This window comes from Zonotrichia leucophrys, chromosome 18 (genome assembly GCF_028769735.1).
Source record: "Zonotrichia leucophrys gambelii isolate GWCS_2022_RI chromosome 18, RI_Zleu_2.0, whole genome shotgun sequence".
Taxonomy (NCBI): Eukaryota; Metazoa; Chordata; class Aves; order Passeriformes; family Passerellidae; genus Zonotrichia; species Zonotrichia leucophrys.
This window is the reverse complement of record NC_088187.1, coordinates 8,660,725-8,680,039: the sequence shown is the minus strand read 5'-3', so window position 1 is coordinate 8,680,039 and position 19,315 is coordinate 8,660,725. Positions and strand designations below refer to the sequence as shown.

At 48.5% G+C, this 19,315-nt stretch overlaps 2 protein-coding genes and 1 non-coding gene across 6 annotated transcripts; 1 reads left to right on the top strand and 2 right to left on the bottom strand.

The window, feature by feature from the left end:
* Positions 1–97: 97 nt before the first annotated feature.
* On the bottom strand, positions 98–8,570 carry C18H17orf58 (chromosome 18 C17orf58 homolog). Of its 3 annotated transcripts, none has more exons than XM_064728238.1 (5): positions 8,439–8,570; positions 3,965–4,534; positions 3,491–3,571; positions 1,805–1,999; positions 98–1,136 (listed from the first exon to the last, which is right to left on the bottom strand). In XM_064728238.1, the coding sequence occupies exons 2-5, from the start codon at positions 4,392–4,394 to the stop codon at positions 949–951; spliced, it is 894 nt and encodes a 297-aa protein (XP_064584308.1). In that variant the 5' UTR covers positions 4,395–4,534; positions 8,439–8,570; the 3' UTR covers positions 98–948. The 3 variants fall into 3 exon arrangements, with proteins under 3 accessions (XP_064584308.1, XP_064584306.1, XP_064584307.1); XM_064728236.1 differs by lacking the exon at positions 8,439–8,570 and adding an exon at positions 6,342–6,525; XM_064728237.1 differs by lacking the exon at positions 8,439–8,570 and adding an exon at positions 6,342–6,525 and having other exon boundaries at positions 1,805–1,996.
* TRNAR-CCG (transfer RNA arginine (anticodon CCG)) lies at positions 8,096–8,168 on the bottom strand. The gene has a single exon. It is a non-coding gene; the product is annotated as a tRNA-Arg (tRNA).
* Positions 8,461–17,557, top strand: KPNA2 (karyopherin subunit alpha 2). Of its 2 annotated transcripts, none has more exons than XM_064728234.1 (11): positions 8,461–8,876; positions 10,942–11,051; positions 11,155–11,292; positions 12,504–12,592; positions 13,392–13,660; positions 15,102–15,196; positions 15,306–15,569; positions 16,200–16,433; positions 16,515–16,697; positions 16,804–16,953; positions 17,060–17,557. In XM_064728234.1, exons 1-11 carry the CDS (start codon positions 8,807–8,809, stop codon positions 17,150–17,152), a joined length of 1,695 nt encoding a protein of 564 aa, XP_064584304.1. In that variant the 5' UTR covers positions 8,461–8,806; the 3' UTR covers positions 17,153–17,557. The 2 variants fall into 2 exon arrangements, with proteins under 2 accessions (XP_064584304.1, XP_064584303.1); XM_064728233.1 differs by lacking the exon at positions 8,461–8,876 and adding an exon at positions 10,144–10,252.
* The last annotated feature ends 1,758 nt before the right edge of the window (positions 17,558–19,315 follow it).

Genomic DNA, 19,315 nt, shown 5'->3' with positions numbered 1-19,315 from the left:
ATCAAATCCTCAGCCAACTTGTCACACAAGGAGATGCCTCTGTGCAATATCATTACATAAGATTTTTGGGTCTTCCAGAACCCAGGAGACAGTGAAAGCAGAACCTCATGAGCATTTTATTAGTTTCTTTTACAGACTTATTATTTGTGAATACTGACTGGGAACAACAAACATCTCAATTTCAGCACACTAAAGGTAATAAAATATTGTCTGTTTGATTTTAAAAGTAACTTTACTCTTGTGCAAGTACAAGCTTGGCAATATTTCTCCTGGGGAATGGCATTCAGCACAGCTCTGGGACAAAGTGCCCTGGCACACCCAGTGTGTGCACCCCGTGCTCATTTTGCATTCCCTGCACCATCACTTGTAAATGCAACTGGGCATTTGCAGTTCTTGATTTGCTTTCAGTCAGTGTTCATATACTCAAATTATTACACTCTATGCTTTGTGTGAACATCCAGCTCTGCTGGAAGAGTGGTGTAATTTTCAGAAATACCATGGACATGGTTGAGGAGACAAAAATAATACAAATGGTACTCAGTGGTGTTGGTTTCTCTGAAATCAAGTGCATTAGGCAGAACTGTGAAAGCACAGTGAACATCCTGTGTAGATAAAGCTGTGGTATCATCTAATGTGTTCAAGGTGAAGGGTTCAAAGTGCAGTTGTTGTGTACCGAGCACGAAACTGCCAGAATTTTGCATTACAGTTACTACAGATTATTCGGGGCACTCTGCAGCAGGGGAAGCAACAATAACCTGTGGCTCTGCAAGCAGCTGGAGCAAATTCCCGGCCGGTTCACATTCCCTGGAGCGAATTCTGCGCCGAGCCTGGCCGGGGGGGGCCTGCCCGAGGCCCCCGGTGTTTGCCGAGGCTCCAGGCGGGAGCGCGGCCCGCGGCCGGGGGCGCTCCGAGGGCGGATCCCGCTGCTCCCCCGTCCCGGACGGAGCCTCAGGGACACCTGGAGCGCGCTGCCCTCACCCTGAGATCCCTTTTCCTGTTGAATCTCCTCACGAAGCCGCTGCCGCTGCCGAGCCAGCCGTCCCCGGGCCGCAGCCTCCCCCTCAGGGCCGGCAGCAGCTCGGGGGGCACCTGGCGGCGCTTGTGGTGGATGTGCCCCATGACGATGTAGCGGCTGCCTGCAACACAGGAACGGAGCAACCGGGAGCTGAGCCTCAGGGAGCCAGCGGGGGTCACTCCGAGGCACCAGGGGCGCGAACAGACACGAAGTTGTGTCTATGGAAACATCCTGGGCACGGAGCTTCCACTGCGGCACCCTGAGCTCCGCTGGGACCTGGGGGTGGGGCTGGCATGGAAATGATGATTTACTCTTGGGACAAATGCTGGCATTTGATAAACTTGCACTCAAAAGATGGATAATGAGGTGGTTGGCTCTCACAGTTAAGGGATAACTATTGTGTGAATATTAAGAAAAGGTTTAGTGATGTATGGTTACGTTAGTGTAGTTTAGATGTCCTCTGTTCTCCCCGTAGTTCCCTTTCCCCCCTGTATTGTTGCCATCATCAGCCAGGGCGGTCTAGGACAGGTACAAAGAAGCTGCACAGGTGTCCCTTGCATGGGGCAGTGGGAATGGAAAAGCCTGGGGGTGCTTAGGGGGTGCAGCAACACCTGACCTCCAATCCAGTTACAAGAAAGCAGTCTGCACTGATAAACTTTGAGTACTTTGAGTAAATACTTTTCTTCCAAATTTTCCCAACAACCCAGGCTAAGCCTATTAAAGTAGGGCAGACTGAGATTGCAGTGCATGCAGAGGAATAGCAGAATGGATTTAGCTGGAATGATTTACCAAGTTTAAAGTCTGGGCATGGTTTGCTGCAGTTCAGAGTATCCACAAGCAGGATGTGAACTCGGAAGAAGGCGGCGTCAGGGGTGACATAGAGGCGGCTCATCCTGTACAGTCCATCAGTGTCCACCAGCAGGGTGACCCACTGCACCCCATGGCCCAGGCTCTCCAGGTTATAAACAATTCCATTCACTGCTGCTTTAAGGGAGAGGGGAAAAGAGGATCAGATTTTATATCATGGCAGTTTTCAGGGCATGTGTGAAGGCTGTAATTTGAAATGCTGTAAAGGAAGTGTCAGCAGGAATCCCTTGGCTCGGGAGTGGGCAGCAGGAATTGCTTCAAATAATCACATTTGGTGAGGTCATTGCCTGAAGTTTTGCTCCTTTACAGGTTTGAGATGTTTCTTAGGAAAGAAAGCAATGGATTTGGTACCATTTTCTATCCTGATATATAAAAAGTGGGTAAATTTACCTAACAAAGTAAAATTTTCAAATTTAAAATTTCCCAATGAAGTACAAAGCCAAGCTGGTAATTAAACACTTTGGCTTTTGAAATAAAAGGCCTTTGTCATAACAAGAGACAGGGGCACAAGCAGGTTGTGTTGGGAGCTCAGACAATCATTTCATGCTGTTCTCCCAGTTTCTGGCTCTGGCAAGTGCTGAGTGCAGGGCTGGGAAAGCAGCTCTGTGTGAGTGGGGCTACTGCACCTGGTGTTACACCTGCCTCAGGGGGACAGCTCTGATTCAGTCATTTATTCTTTTTTCTCCACAATAAATATAAATAAAGGAAAAACTCTCTCTGATGGCTGCTGTGGAACCTTGGCTTGTCTGCTGCTCAGACTTTTTCCCACCTGTCCTTTCAATTTAGGAGCAGAGCTGTTTGTTACGGGCTAACACACACAGAGGTCGGGTGGCTGTGAAGCCCATGTTGGACAGGAATGTGTGAGAGTGGCAAAAACCAAAGCAGGACAGCATTTGTAGAAAGCACTTCCTGACTTCTCCATTTAGAGAAAACAGATGTCTCCCAACGTGTTTATGTTCTACAAATGGAAACATCTGTTACCACTGGGCTTGTATTTTCCTTATCTCTTAAAATACTGTGAGAAAAAGTTGGTATCTGTTTCACAACTCTGTAAGCACAAGGCAGGGTTTCAGTCAGAAAATGTTTGTCCTTAAACAAAGTCTACAAAAATACCAGGCTGTTTCCTGCCACCTTTAGTTACATCAATGTGTGCACAAGGACTAAAGACACTGAATCCTAAGGAACTTCAAGAAGAATCCTCTCTAGAGAGAGGATCACACCTTCTTTCTGTTTGGTTCACTATTTTATTTTAATTTCAAACTTCAATCTCCAAAATCAAACTTGCTCTAAATGGTAAGAGATCAATAACCCAGCTGCAATATTTAATCTGAGAGTAACTAAAACAATTGGTCTTTTCAGTTCCATTGACCAGTCCCAAGGACACTGTTCCTCCAGAAGAAACAGAAAAAAGGGCAGTACTAGCCCAAGGTAGGGAAAGGGTAATGTAAGAATGTCTGTGAAGAGCTGTGAAATCTTTTTGAATACTTGGTAATTATTGAACATACTTACCATATCTTAATCACAGTATTTTAAAAGTAGCAGTGCAATATCAGTGGCAAGTGGACAGAAGGTGCTCTGTCCCTGTGGGTTGAGGGGGACAGCACCTACCGAACTCGCTGGCACAGAAAGCCTCCCCTTCATCCCGCTCCTTCCTGCACTCGCTCTGACACAGCTTCTCCTTGTCACCGTCTGCAAGAGGAGCACAGCCTGAGGGACAGCCAGGGCCCTTGGGGGATCTGTCCCTGCACTGTGCCACAGCTTTGGGCAGCTCTGGGCAGCCTGTCCCACTGTGGGCAGCTCTGAGCAGCCTGTCCCGCTCTGGGTAGCCTGTCCTGCTGTGGGCAGCTTTGGGCAGCCTGTCCCTCACCGGACACCCTGTCCCGTTGTGGGTAGTTTTGGGCAGCCTGCTGTGGGCAGCCTGTCCCACTCCAAGCAGCCTGTCCCACTTTGGGCAGCTTTGGGCAACCTGTCCCTTTCTGTGCAGCCTGTCCCTCTCTGGGCAGCCTGTCCCTCACTGGACACCCTGTCCCATTGTGGGTAGTTTTGGGCAGCCTGTCCTGCTGTGGGCAGCCTGTCCCTCACCTGTCTCCAGCTCGCCCCGGTGCCTCGGGCTGGGCTCCCAGCGGTTCGTGACCCACGAGGCCTTGAGGATCCTCCCGGACGGGTCGGGCTCTTTGTAGGCCATTCCCTTCCCCGCTCGGTTGAAGTGGTGCAGCGTGTCAGGATCGCTGGGCTCCCCCATTCCAAAGTCCGGGAAAGGATGTGTTTCCAGCAGGGCCTTAGGGCGGGGAGGGGCTCGCAGGGCCCCCAGGCTGTTGGCAGAAAATGTTTTTTTCTGCCCGGCCCGCTCCGGGTGCGGCCTGTTGGCCCGGCCGGGAGCAGCCGCCGGGGCCCGGAGCCCTCCGAGCTGCCCCGGGTGCTTCCTCGGCCCTGTGCTGTTCTCCAGGGAAGGCTCCGCGCGTTTCCTCTTGTCGGGGGCCAGGGAGGGGATGCCCGGGGGCCCGGGGGGCATTCCCGAGAGCCGCCCTTCCCTGGCATCCCCGCTGGCACTGCCCGTGCCCCGCGCTGGCTCCTTCACCCGAACCTCAGCTGCGGCACTGAAAACATCTTTGCTCAGAGCCTGGCCGGGTTTCTCAGCATAGAGCAGGGATCCTACGGGCAAAAAAAGAGAGGGAAAATCAGTGTTTTAAGTCTTTTATTCCAAGTGTTTCAGAATGGGAAGTTTTGAGGTTCTAATCCAGATTTGAGGGAAGATTTGAGGCTCTAAGTGAGGCCTTCAACAACAAGATATAAAACTAATAAATAGCTCAATAGATGAAGCACAGTAGAGCTCCTCGTTCCTCTACTCAGATATTGAAGGTCCAGTACAGGGAATGCAGCTGTGTGAGCAAAACAGGAGATTTGCATTTTTACTTTATTATTGTTGCAAATTAAAAACAAACCATTTTCTCAAACCCCTGAATCTCCAGGGAGCATCTGAGGAAACAAGGTTCACGTTGCCATTTGGGATGCTTGTTTAAGAGACCATGACAGCAGAACTCTTTGGTTTTCCCATCCATGGGATGCCTGTTGACAATGTCATCCAGACTCTTCAGCAGCTTTGGATGCTACTGGAAAGGTTTTTTATACACAGTTTTGGATCTCTGACTCGAGCACATAGTAGCAGTGATTAAGCTAGTGCTGCTAGTAACAATTATTTCACAGCTTTGCTTAATTTGAGAGGACATTTGAGAAAGGGAGGAAGTGTCTGGAAATCCAGGGGAAAAATAACTTAATGGCACTGTTCACACAAGCTGGGCAATCACCCACAATTTCATTTATACCTTCACCTTGATCCTTTGAACCTCACAAAGAAAAACAAGCAAAATGTTTAGCCAGGCAGGAGAGAAATTTCCCCTGAGCAGTCTATTTTCCTTTTCCTTTAGACCTTCCCTGCAGGCTTGGAGCGAGCCAGCAGAGTTTTCACACAGCTCACCCACACACAGCCTCTGTGGTGCTCACGGCCCTGGTTATCCTGTGTAGGAGGCTGATCCCAGCTCCTTGTGTGAAAAGAGAGATTTGACACACACAGATGAACAACGTCCTGGTTTATCTCCTGTAACTGACTCAACTGCTGACCTTGCCACTTCTCCCCCTGTGTGCTCTCACCAGCTGCTGTCATGGGAAAGATTCCCTGATATTTGGGCTGGCCACACGTAAAGTCTAAAGAATGTCCATGGAGAGAGGGGTGGAAGAGGTCCAAGCTGCCGAAAGCAGCAGGCAAGGGGGGTTTGGAGATGGTTCAGTGTGAAGCTGTGCCCTCTGAACAGGTGCCTCAGACTTGGGTGTGTAAATAAAACTCTTCTACCACTTTATCACGCCTTCTCAGTCACAGATTGTATCAAGAAATAGTTCATTTTTCTCTGCTCAATCTGTTCAGGACCTTGAGGTTCCTCATCCTCTAACAACATATTCCTGTCTAGTTGTTGCAACCTAAGAAATATGACTGCAACATAACCAAATCTCAGTGGAACAGATGTAAATGCTATTTCTGTTCTGTCAGTGAGGCACTGAAACCCAAATAAATCCATTCAGGACAGCTTGCTGCAGATACACAGGGCACACTGAACATGTTAAAGCCAGTCAGACACCTGGAGTTACGGGTGAAGGGGACTAAAAGAGAAAGGTCACATACAAATTATAAAAATCCCAGATGCAGAAGCAAATCCAACTTCACCTGCCAGTGGTGGCTGGCGGGACAGAGGAGCACCAGCTCCCTGCCTGCTTCTGCCAGGTGCTCTTAATTCTTCCCAATGCTGGCAAATTAAATATTGCAATCTACATTCCCATCCCACAAACACGTTGAAATGTTTCTTTCTCGAGCCCTTGCTTGCTGCAGAGGCTGCAGGCTGCCCGGGTTTGTAGGAATGTCCTCAGCCTCAGACGTGCCCCAGCCCCGCTGCAGAGGTAACAGACTTACCAGAAGATGATCTAATGGCAAAGCAGAGGAGCCAGAACACTTGGGTTGTCATTTTGAAGTGAAGTTTTTCCAGACTCAAAATGAGCTGGAGCCTTTTATGCCCTTCCCCCGATCCATGCTAATGAGAGGCAGCCTGAGGGGAAACGGGAATCACAGGCTGGACAACCCACTGGAGCAGGACCAAGCTGCTGCCTCCACCAGCCCTGCCTGGAGGAATGTGCTCCTTCCCAAGGGGAGCAACCCCCTGGCTGCATCACCTGTGTCCTGGGGATAGCACAGCCACTTGTGCTTCTGCAGCACATTTTTATTTTGGGGAGAGCCTTGCCCTCCTCTGGCACTCTGTAGGGAAAAGTCATAGGGAACAAGGCTGGCTATGGAGAGCTGTGCTCCGGGGGGAACTGGGAGGCGCTGGAATACACCAGAGCCCTGGCACACAGGGGCTGTAAGGGATGTGCATGACAATGGAACATATCTGGGGATTTCTGGCCACCTCCAGTGATACAGCTGCTAATCTCCTCTCTTACTTTCAGGAACCAGTTTCTGTGATTCTTTTCAGGCTGAAAAATGCAGTAGTGAGTGCCTAGTCCAAGGGAAAGCTCTGCTGATCCCACACAGCTTTATTTTTAAATCTCTCTTTGCCATCATGAAGGACTCTGCAAATTTTCACACACCAAGCCAACCCTGATTTGGATTACTGAGTTAAGAAGGCTTATTTCTAAGTGACCTTATTGCTACACAAGATTTCCATTGTGACAGTTTAACTCACCAGCTGCTGCCGGGTGCTGTGGAAGCTGCTCATGACTTTAAGGGACAATCAACAATTTAAAACTCCATAAGGGCACTGAAAGGCTCCTGAAACCCACCCTTGACAGAAAATGTCTGCAATGGGCAGACATTTCACCCTCAGCAATGTCTGTGGCATGGGATTCAGTGTTGCTTAGTTTAAGCAGTTTGTTTTGTCCTGCCTTAATTAAGCATTTCAATAGGATTCCCAAAAGCTCAGGGCTTTGTCTCCAGCAGCCATGGGTGAAGATAAAGAAAATTCACCAGAGTAGTGTTGAAAAGAAATGACATTTCACCACATCTATTACTCAAGGAGTTACATTTCTACTGCAGCACTTACTCATCCTTGTTTTCCTCTGTTATTTGAAACATTTTTAATTCCAGAACTATCCCAAGATAGCTATTACAGGAATAGGAATGTAAACCGAGGATGAGGGAGAGGAGGGCTCCTCCATTGCTTTGATGAGCAGCAGGTACCTCCAGCTGGGGGAGGGAGATGGATGGTGATGGATGGATGATGGATGGATATACCAACACATGAACATCCCACAGACCTGTATGCCAAGGATTTTTCTGTTGAATTAGCTGGTGGTGCAATTCCACCCTCATTCATGTGTCTGCACTGTTTCCCCAGACTCTTTTCCTGGGCAGGACCTCCATTAAGAGCACAGTAGTGGTGTTTGGAGCACTCCAGCATTGCAACAGGGATGCTCAAGCAGGAGAGATGGAAAAGCTTTCCCAGTGGTGATGGGCAAAGCAGGCACCGAAATCGCCGTGGTCACATTCCCGGCTGCAGCTGTGCCGGAGCCCCGGGAGGGGAGCGGGACCCACTCGCACGATCCCCGCGGCCCCAGGCAGGACTCAGCACCCGGGCAGAGCAGGGGCTGGGACCCGGGGCAGCTGCGGGTAAAAGAGTCGGGGATGCCGAGCACGGGGCGGCCCCGCGGCCGCGCCACAAAACAGACACGGCACGACCCAGATGGGACTCGAACCCACAATCCCCAGCTCCGGAGGCTGATGCCTTATCCATTAGGCCACTGGGTCACCCAGCGCTGTCTGCGCGCGCCGCCTGATAAGAGCCCCGCCCGGCCATCCCTGGCTCCGCCCCCCCCACGGGCCGTCACATTCTCCCTGCTGGAGGCGGGCCGGCCCCGCCCCTCCCTCCTCGCACACCATTGGCCGCGGTGCCCGTAGGCCCCGCCCCCCACGGCCCCGCCCGTGCCTCAGAGCGGTTCCCGCCCTCACTGTCAGCCGCGCGCGGCCGCTTGAGGGGACCCGCCCGGCCGCTCTCCTGTCCCGCCTCTTTAAACTTACCCTCACGGTCCCGGTCCGGGCTCCTGTGCTGCGGCCGGTAACTGCATCCAGTCTCCGTAGCTCCACACTCGGCCTTCTCGGGGACCCCCCCCCTGCCCCCTCAGGGCTCTGTGACCCCTCACGGCCCTTTTGCCCGCCTCACACACGGCTTCTGCTGCCCCACAGCCTCACCCGCAGCTTGGCCGCTGTCCTGCCCCAACTGCCCAGTCTCCCTCCACCTCTCTGTCGCTTCGGAGCTGTCCCCTCCCTCACAGCCCTCACGGCTTGCAGAACCTCGCACACACCCCCCTCGGGCGTCCCAGGCACTGCCAGTCCCTCTCGCTGCCCTCACCATCCATCCCTGCGCCCAGATTTCACTGCTCCAGACCATGCACTGCCAGCGATTCATGACCCAATGGAATTTCTTCGAGCCAGCCTTCCAGTCCTTCAGGAAAGCAGGTGTTTAACCTCCATTTCTGCTTTTGAACTGCCTTTTATTTTTCTTTGTCAAACTACTCTTGTTTAATATCTCCATTTGTTAGCAATGTGCTTTCTCTGTTCTTGTTTTAGTGGGTGTTTTTTACAAAGTTCAGCACTGTGAGGCCCAAACCCAGCGTTATGAGATGTCACTGGTAATTCCTCCTCCTCGACAAGCATCCTCCACACCAGTGTGCGCCTACAGATTGGCATAAGTGGTTTAATGTGATGGTTTAGCACACAGACATATCGATGTGCATAACTGACACTTCTCTGTGTTGTAGGTTATGGGTGTCTCGAAATGTCAGAGTTGCTGTCAGAGTTGTGTTTTCCCTACAGTTCTTTGGTTTGAATACCTCCTGTGAAAATCAGTGTTCATTTGTAGTCCATCCCGGATGAGCAGGCCAAACCCATCAGAAACAATCTCATCCATTTTCAGGCTATGCCACAGGGGCAGGAATCCTTTTCTTTTGTTATTCCGTATGATTTGGTTTTCATCTGCCCTGATGGCTGCAGAGCTGCTTTCAACTGCAATCTCCTATCCCCTTTTCTTTGCTTGTCTGTGCACCACATTTCTAGGAGACAATAAGTGAGGCATGGAGCCATGGAATCACAAAATGGTTTGGGTTTGTTGGGACCTTAAAGCTGATCCAGTTCCAGCCCCTGGCATGGGCAGAGACACCCTCCATTACCCCAGGTTGCTTGGGGCCCCATCCAGCCTGACCTTGGACACTTCCAGGGATGGGGCAGCTACAGCTTCCCTGGGAACCTGTGCCAGGGCCTCATCACCCTCACAGGAAAGAATTTTTTCCCGATATCCCATCTAAACCCACTTTCTTTCGGTTTGAAGCCATTCCCCTCGTCCTGTCACTACACGCCCTTGTCCCGGGGGAAGCGTGCGGTGCCGCGCTGGTTACTGAGGCAGAATCTGTGCTCTGCTTGAGGGAATGGGTGTTTCTGCCCCAAACCGCTCAGGGCGAGACCCCTCCGCAATTCCCTCACTCCGAGCCCCCGCTCCCGTCCCGGGATATCACCGAGCACAGCAACACAGCGCACTACAGCTCCCGGCGTGCCCCGCGCAGGTAGCGCCAGCAAGCCTGTGTGGGGCGGCGCGGGGCACGCCGGGAGCTGTAGTACCGGACCTTGTCAATACATCACGTCCGACCGGCGCTTCCGGGAGGGCGTTTTCCGTCATCGCGAGCCGGGCTGCTTTCAAACCGGCCAATCAGAAGGCTGCTTTGGCTCGAACTGGCCAATGGCAGGGAGCGGCCGCGGGAAATTTAAATGCCGCGTGGGGCGGCCGTGGGCAGTGGCAGCGTGCGGCAGCAGCGGAGCGAGCGGCGGCGGCTCCGGCCGAGGTGCGGGGCCGGGACCGGGGTGGCGGGGACGCGGGGCCTGCGCTGCCCTTTTGGGAAGAGCCATGCTCTGCCTGCAGTCCTGCCGGGGCCTCTCTCGGGAGCCTCCTGCTTCTCCGCTGTCTGCGCTGGGGCTGGCAGCGCTGGTGTATCCCAGCGCGGGTTGGCGCTCCGCCGGAGCTGTGGCCGAAGCGAAGCCGGTTCTTATGCTGGGGGTGGCCGAGGTGCAGGGATTTACTTCGTTACCCGTGTAGCCGTTGTTATGTGCTGCTGGCTGCACCCGCTCTGCAAACGTTCCTCGGGATCCTTCCCATTGCGAGAGCTCGCTGTTCTCGTCCAAAAAGGTCGGGGTGGGGCTGGGTGGGATCCTGTGCAGCACAGGTATGTGATAGTGAAAATAGTATTTAACAGCATGGGTGTGTTGTCTGTGGAAAGGAAAATCTATATTGCTCCTGAAAATAATAACTAATAGTATTTGGTTTAAAGTGTCTTAAAATCGTGAGACTGTGTCTTCTGCTGTTGTGTTGATGCTAGAGCTTGTTGTAACATCTGGCTCTTTAAAGAGACAGCGATTGATCAAGTCAGATGTTGTTATAGTATTAATACAATCAAGTGCCTCTTATTCTTGAGTATGGATCCAATTTTTAAAATTTAACTTTTGTGGAGTAATCTTGCCTTTACTCTGTTTTCAGACTTGTTTTTATCTGTCCCGCTCGAAACTCTAACAAGCAAGATGTCTACTAATGAGAATACACCATCGGCTCGATTGAACAGATTCAAGAACAAAGGAAAGGACAGCACAGTGAGTACTCTGGTGCAATTAGTACTTTAGCCAGCCGTTGTGTCTTTAAATCTAAGTTTCTAAGTTTTGAAAGCCTCACTTACTCTGAGTGTTTTTCCTGCAGGAGATGAGAAGGCGGCGAATTGAAGTCAATGTGGAGCTGAGGAAAGCTAAGAAAGATGATCAGATGCTTAAAAGAAGAAATGTGAGCACTTTACCAGATGATGCTACTTCTCCCCTTCAGGAAAACAAAGGCAACCAGGTAAGTGGGTCCTCAGAACACTTGGAGGGTGTTACCCTCTAAGGTCCTGCAGCCAGGCCAGCATGAAGCCCTTCTCAAGGGCAGGACAGCACTACTACATCTGCATTGTCAGCTCAGGCCTGTGTTATCACCTCTAATGGACAGCACTCTTACTCACAACTGGGGATGCCTTAAGATTTAGCCTTCATACTTTTCAGCTTCTGTAGTGTGTAACTCTGAGCTTCATACTACAGAATCACAGAATAATGAGGCTGGGAGAGACCTCTTAAGATCGAGTCCACCTTATGCCCTAACATACCTCAACTAAACTATAGCACCAAGTGCCATGTCCAGTCTTTTTTTAAACACATCCAGAGATGGTGATTCTACCACCTCCCTAGGAAGAGCATTCCAGTATTTTATTATTCTTTCAGTGAAAAATTTTTTCCTAATATTCAACCTATACCTTCCCTGAGGTAGTTTGGGACTGTGTCCTCTGGTTCTGTCAGTGCTGCCTGGTGGAAGAGACCCCACCTGTCTACAGCCTCCCTTCAGGGAGTTGTAGAGAGCAATAAGGGCACCTCTAATCCTCCTCAAAGGGGAGGCTTAAGTGTTAGCAAGTTCTCTTCACAGCGTAGGCAGACAAAACAATCCTTTTCCAGCTTGGTCAAGGGCAACTATTTCAACCTCCAGGCCCAAAAAAATATAAACAATGCTGAATTGATGAGAGAAAAATAAAGATGGAACTTCATAACCTAAAGCTATAATTGGACAATTAACTCCAATATGCAAATGAACCAAAACTTAAAAAGGTGTCAGTCCTTGTTACCATTTGTGGTTGTGACCATGGTCCATTTTGTGACCATTTTGGTTCATCTTTGGTGTCGTCCTGGCCAGGCTCTTGTACTGCCCAAGGTATCCATTGAGGCCTTTTAGTAAATACCTACTTTATTCTTTAACTCTGTCTGGCCTCTCTTCCAAGTTAGTCTTCTCAAAGCATCACTGGCTGCAGCTACATTTTAAGCCTTGTTGACTGGTATGAAGCACTTGGTTAAAAAAGCTTTCAGCAGTTCAGATAACTGCAGATGCAGCTGTAGCTGCTGAGGTTTTGAAATATCTCAAGGGCAGTGGCTGTAAACTGGGGCCTTGTCATGGTATTGTGTAAGAGCTCTCTGTGGTCAGGAATACCCAACAGGCCCAGTGAAGCACTCATGTCATGTTTTCTTGTACAGGTTTTGGCACACTGGTCAGTGGAAGAAATAGTCAAAGGAGTTAATAGTAATAACATGGAGCTTCAGCTACAGGCTACTCAAGCTGCCAGGTAAGCTCTTCAGAGGAAACCAACTCAGCTGTGCAAGCCAATAACTAGATAAGGTGAGAGAATTGACTTATGAGCCTAAGTGGCTGCTTATGTCTTTCTTATCAGGCAGTGTTTCAATAAACACCATCTCATATACCATGTTGAGGTACCCATAACTTAGGCATAGTTTTATTCAAACCATGTGGCTTTTGAATATTTAAAGTGCCTGAATATTTTAGTAGGAAGAAGTAATTTGCTCTAGTGGTGGCAAATTTAATAGCAGTCACCTTAGATTTGAAGGAGTAATTATAGCAAACCCTTTATTATAGCAAAGTAAGGCACCTTTTAAACTGTGTTAACACTCAAGTCTGATATGTATGAGTGTGGCAATCCACCTTAGAATAATGTGAACAGTAAGATGACTGGGGTTTGAAGTCTGCCAAGTTTGTTTCTTCTTCCCAATCTAAAATATCCTTTAATAAGCTTGCATATTGCTGCAGTGCTGCTTCTGGCAGTCACTGAGCTCTCTGCTGAGAAGCCTCTAGCAGTTCAGATGTGTAATGACTCCTGCAGGTCTGCTTTACTTCAGAGGCTGAACAGAACCTCTCCCATAGTGCAGACATGCCAAACCCAGCATTAACAGAGGCCTAGGAAGGCAGTGTTGAGCTTGTCTGCATTTCTCCTCCATCCTGTGTTGTGTTGCCTTCTCTGCATGTTAAGGCAATGCTAAACTTTTTACCTACAGTGCTTTTAAGACTTTAATTTGTTGTTCAGATGTCTGCAGGCAAAAATAATGCTTCCTGTTTGCCTTCTTCCTTAGGAAACTCCTCTCAAGAGAGAAGCAACCCCCAATAGACAACATCATTCGGGCTGGTTTGATTCCCAAGTTCGTCTCGTTCCTGGGCAGAGCAGACTGCAGCCCCATCCAGTTTGAATCTGCCTGGGCACTCACCAACATCGCCTCTGGCACGTCAGAGCAAACCAGGGCAGTGGTGGATGGAGGGGCAATCCCAGCCTTCATTTCCCTGCTGGCCTCTCCACACACTCACATCAGTGAGCAGGCTGTGTGGGCCTTGGGGAATATTGCAGGTATGTCCCTGTGCTGCACAGCTCTCATTATCCTCCTGACAGGAGGTTCTAGTCAGCTGGGGCTGGGCTCTTTCTCCAGGCAGCACTGACAGAGCCAGAGCACACAGTCTCAAGCTGCACCAAGGGAAATATAGGTTGGCTATTAGGAAAAAGTTTTTTACAGAAAGTTCTGGAATGGTCTGCCTGGAGAGGTGGTGGAGTCACCATCCCTGAATGTGTTTAAAAAAAGACTGAATATGGCACTGGGTGCCATGGTTTTGTTGAGGTTGGACTTGAGGTTTTGTTGGGCTGGACTTGACCTTTAAGGTCTCTTCCCACCTGGTGATTCTGTGAATTCTGGAGTTCAGACCTGTCCCCTTGTCTGAGGTGGGAGGGCATCACTGACATCACTCCTGCTGTGCCATGCCCTGTGCTGAGCTGTTTGGGAGCTCTGCCCCAGTGGCTTTCCAGTCATGACATGCCCTGCACTGCCGAGCAAGCTGCAGGAAACTTTGTCTTCAGAGCTCATGCAATGCCTGGCCCAGCCTGTGGGTTGTGTTGTGGGCATTGCTTCCAGATTTCAGCTTTGATGGATCTCTAATCATGCTACAACACAAACCTTTTTCAGACATCACAGTGTTTTTGTGACTCAGCAATGAGCTCTGCTCTGTGCGTTGACTAAAAGGGGGAAGGCAGGAAGCAGTGACTCAAATAATTCTGTATGTGATGGCCAATATTCCTTGCTTGCTAATAAGTATTGGTACACTGAAGTTTCTCATGCTTCCCTCAGGATTACTTGATCAGCCAGTGTTGCACCCGGTCTTTAAAAATTGGTCAAAATAAATAATACAGTTAAATATAGTACCTCCTGTATAATGGTGTCCAGTGGCTGAGCCCTAGAGAACAGTGAATCTTCACACAGAGAATGTTATCTTGTTTAAAAGCCTTGTTTGATTGGGGTTTTCTTAACATTTGTCCTTAGACTTTTAAAATCAATTATAAGGTATTTATTTTACCCTGCAATTGAATTCTCAGTCAAACTCTGACATGCCATCAGCCTTATTCTGTAGTGCCCAATCATGCAGCTGTTGATTATAATGCATTTCAAGTCCCATATTTTGGGAATAGCTCTGTTCTAGTGTAGGGCTTGGATTTGTCTCCAAAGAAACATGCAAGACCCTGCATGGTTATGAACTATACAGCTCTAGGAAAAGCTGCACAGAAAACACTCTACATTACATTACCTCTTCTTCCAACACAAAAGGTGAAGCTCAGTGGCTTGATTGAACATGCTTGTCATGTGACTGAACCATGGCACTAGTCCTGTTGTCCTCTCATTCCTGATTTTATCCAGCCTTTCTTAAGGACTAGAACAATTAATCCTCTAACACACAGTGGTTCTGTGTACACATATTCCTTTTTTGCTGGTTGTCACCTGGCTTTTTTTCTTGTTTCTTTGCAGGGGATGGTTCTGCCTACAGAGACCTGGTTATTAAATATGGTGCAATCGAGCCACTGCTGAGTCTCCTCGCTGTTCCTGACCTCTCTTCCCTGGCTGTAAGTGTGCAGAGTGATTCAAGTTACAATTACTGAGTAGACCCTGGCTGAATTATTGCTAACCATTTATTCTTTGTTATTAACATTACTCTTTGATTACCCATTGCAGTCTGGATATTTGCGCAATGTTACGTGGACCCTCTCAAACCTGTGTCGCAACAAGAACCCCGCCCCTCCCATCGAAGCCATCCAGCAGATCCTCCCAACCCTCGTGCGCCTCCTGCACCACGATGACCCCGAGGTGTTGGCAGACACGTGCTGGGCAATTTCCTACCTCACAGACGGTTCCAATGACAGGATAGAAGTTGTTGTGAAAACTGGGTTGGTGCCACAACTTGTGAGACTCCTGGGATGTAGTGACCTGCCAATAATGGTAAGGGATTGGATTGGCGGCTGCTGTGCAGCTCTAGCCATGATTCAAATCAAGCAAGTTAAGGACAGTAGTGTCCATTGAACTGAATGGCTCCTTTCATACATGAGTCAGGTGCCTGTTCTAATTTTTGTCAAGTGAGACATCAGTTTCTCTCCTGCCTGGGTGCTGTCCTGCATGAGACAGTCATCATCAGCAGCAGCCTATCAAGCTGCTTTATATAATCATTGAATTTACTTCACAGGCCAGCACAACAGTCAACATTCACTAAGCTTGCCTTTCAATTGCTGTTTCAGATCCAAATTCTAGGGACAGTGTTCACAAGTGTGCTCTGTACACACTATAATTAGAGCATAATAAAACTGCATTAGTATTTAGCAGGTAGTTTCCCTAAGCTCTGTCATGGGTGGTTGTTTGCAGCCTGACCTTGGGAGGTGTGCAGTCTGTGCATGCAGACATGAGTGTCTGCCTGTGGAATGCTAACAAGGAGCACAAACCCCAGCTGAACATAGCAGGTCATGCTGTTAACTGGGAAGGTTAGAGTGGGTGGCCATCAAGTATAGAGCTGTGTTTATTATAATCTAATCTGGTTTTGAACAATTTTCCTAAGTATTCCATTCATCTTTGTTTCAGACTCCTTCACTAAGAGCCATAGGAAATATTGTCACTGGTACTGATGAGCAGACACAGGTTGTTATTGACTCAGGAGCTCTGGCTGTCTTTCCAAGTCTCCTTTCCCATCACAAAAACAACATTCAGAAAGAAGCAGCCTGGACAATGTCCAACATCACTGCTGGGCGTCAGGATCAGATCCAGCGAGTTGTAGACCACGGTCTCGTGCCTTATCTCATTGCTATTCTGAGGAAGGTAAACAAAGCCTATATTTACAATGTTGAGCCTTTTCCTATTGCTTCTCTGTGTTCTAACCCTCTGCTTTTACCTTCACAGGGGGATTTCAAGTCTCAGAAGGAAGCTGTGTGGGCTGTGACGAACTACACAAGTGGTGGAACAATTGACCAGATAGTGTACCTTGTTCAGGCTGGTGTTCTTGAACCCCTGCTGAATCTTCTCTCAACTAAAGACAGCAAAACTGTGCTCGTTATCCTGGATGCAGTTTCCAACATCTTCTTGGTATGTGGGTGCAGTTATACTTGATTATTGTCCACGTTGTTGCTAATGGCTCTCCAGTAGCTGCTGTGTATCTTTCCAGAGGTAATTCCACACTTTGCTGTTGCAGGCTGCTGAGAAGATTAATGAGACTGAAAAGCTTTGCCTCATGATTGAGGAGTGTGGGGGTCTGGACAGAATTGAAGCTCTCCAGTCACATGAAAACGAACAAGTGTACAGAGCCTCATCCTCCATCATTGAGAAATACTTTTCAGCAGAAGTAAGTGGCTTCAGGGGTCTCTTCCACTTTTATTTTCTATTCCAGCATTGACTACTAGATTCAAATGCTACTGCTATTCCAACCTTCTTCTTTTCTTTCCTTCTAGGAAGAGGAAGACCAAAATGTTGTACCAGACTCTACTGCTGACAGCTACACTTTCCAAATCCAGGACAGTACCCCAAATTCTTTCAACTTCTAGGTCTTGCATATACTGCAACCACCTACAAGTGGTTTAGCACACAAATGACTGCCACCTCTTTGTCTTAATAGTTCCTTCTTGCCTTTACTGGTTTTTCTGTGTTCTGTAGCACTTTGTCCAACTGAAACATACTTGAACAGTTCCAACTCTACATGTATCTGTGAATTTTTAAATGTAAACCTCATTCTTTGAGATGAACTTGTAAATACTTCCTGTTTCTGTCCTTGTCTGGGAAAAGAGAGCATGTGAGCAATTCAGGCCTCTCACAAAGCATTGAGCCACTGCTCTGCTGGCCTCCCCACAGCCTCTTACCTTCTACACGACCTGTTGCAGTGATAAATACACTGAACAGGCTTTTAAGGAAGACTTACTTGAACTTCAATAAAGTGTTGTCAGTACATCAAATTGAACTGTGTCAAAATTGAACTTGCTCTCTTAAAAGCTGACTGATGGGATAAGGAAAACTTAGACAAAAGTAGTTAATGGCATGAAGGTAGGTGCAAAACCATCAAAGATTCATTGCTGAAGATGGTGAATTTAAAGCAGCTTGGTCACCCCAAGCTCTGATTTCTGCATGCAGCAGCCTTCTATTACAGGACCAAGGAACTGCTGCTTCTCTCCAGGTACATTCTATAGAAATCTGATTCATCTTGCCCTGTGTGTGCATTGCTGAGCTAAACTACCTTCAGCCTCTTGAAGAAATATTTAAAGACTAGTAGTGCTACTTAACTGTAAGTGGTGGTTTGGAGGAGAGGGAAGTACAGCAGTTACCCAGTTCCATAGGTGTTCAGGTACCCTTTTGACAGAGCATAGGAAATGCTTTGGAGCAGTTGCCTGCCCCTGAGAGCAAAAATGAAGGCTTTGTCTTGGAATCAACTGTCCCTCTATTTCTAAAGTCATTACTTACAGGAACCCATTTTGTCCCTCAAAGGGGCTGTGCAGGATGGGGGAAGAGCTGTACTTCTGTTTTCCATCTTTTTTGGAAAAACTTGGATTGAGCTATTTAACTTAAACCTCCCAGGAGTCAAATGTGCTGGAATAACTGCATTGTCTCAGCTTACTGAGTGTCTCTAGCTCCAATGATGGTGTAGGAGAGGTCAGAGTTCAGGGCTAGATGTTTCATAAACATGAGTCAATTGGATCACAGTGTGTTACTTTTTATTAATAAAAAGTAGGGGGGGAAATTCTGATATGTAGGCAATTCTCCCAGAGTTCCCATTAGCTTTGCTTCCACCTTTATGGGTGGAGGGGAATAAAAAACTCAAACAAATACAAAATAAAACAAAACAAAAAAACCCCCTTTGTTCTGCTATGTGAACCTGATAGAATCTGGTATTATCTCTTGTATTAGTCACCTTTTGTATGCTTCCAAGTTTATTTTGAAGTGCAGAGGTGTAGAAAAGTGGATTTGGGTGTAACTCTTTGGCAATCCATGAAGATCAGGTGTGCTTCATGAAGAATTCACTCTTGTGTGCTGCTAACAAAGATCTCTTTAAGTGTGTTAATGCTCAAGTAGATGATGTCACTCCTGCTTTCATTGGTGTGGGGCAGCTCTGCTGCTCCCTGTCCCACACTTTGGGCAGATGGTTCCCATCCCTGGGAGCTCTCTGGAGCTTGGCTATTGCTGGATTGTGATAAAGTTACAAAGGGCAGCAGGTAATTTGTCTCTATCTACAGTCCTATACATCTTGTTAGCAACAATAGTGTGTTGTGCAGAGCAGTCTGTGAGTCACTGCCATGATTGTCCTGCTGGGCCAATGGAGCTGTGGGAGTTCCTGCATCCAGCTCAGAACGTGGCCCTGGTGACACATTGCTGTCACTGATGCACCAGCAGGGCTCACAGATTCTGTCTGTCACAAAGGCTTGTAAAAGCCACACCATCCTGAACTGATTCATTGTGACCTTCATACTTTGGCCTGCACCACTTTAACTGTTTTCTTTAACTCCAAAAAAGCTGCAGCAGGTACTGAACCTTTCTGTGGTGTCTCTGAAGAGGCTGAGCTGTGCCTGTGCCCTGTTCCAGCCCTGCCTGCCCCTGGGCAGGAGGCTGAGGCTGCAGGTGGCACCCAGGGCCCATGGAGGACAGTGCCACCACAGGTCCCACAGCCCCCCTGGCACCAGAGTCTGGTGCTGCACAGGGGAGAGGACCAGCCTTGCAATACT

Excerpts from the sequence above, each read along its gene's own strand:
- C18H17orf58 (XM_064728236.1), bottom strand. The coding sequence starts at position 6,393 with ATGACAACCCAAGTGTTCTGGCTCCTCTGCTTTGCCATTAGATCATCT. Across the intron at positions 4,535-6,341 it reads TGCCATTAGATCATCTTCTG|GATCCCTGCTCTATGCTGAG; the intron begins GTAAGTCTGTTA and ends TTTTGCCCGTAG. Across the intron at positions 1,137-1,804 it reads ATGCCCAGACTTTAAACTTG|GCAGCCGCTACATCGTCATG; the intron begins GTAAATCATTCC and ends CCTGTGTTGCAG.
- KPNA2 (XM_064728233.1), top strand. The coding sequence starts at position 10,150 with ATGGCAGGGAGCGGCCGCGGGAAATTTAAATGCCGCGTGGGGCGGCCG. Across the intron at positions 11,052-11,154 it reads ACAAAGGAAAGGACAGCACA|GAGATGAGAAGGCGGCGAAT; the intron begins GTGAGTACTCTG and ends TTTTTCCTGCAG. Across the intron at positions 15,197-15,305 it reads CTGACCTCTCTTCCCTGGCT|TCTGGATATTTGCGCAATGT; the intron begins GTAAGTGTGCAG and ends TACCCATTGCAG.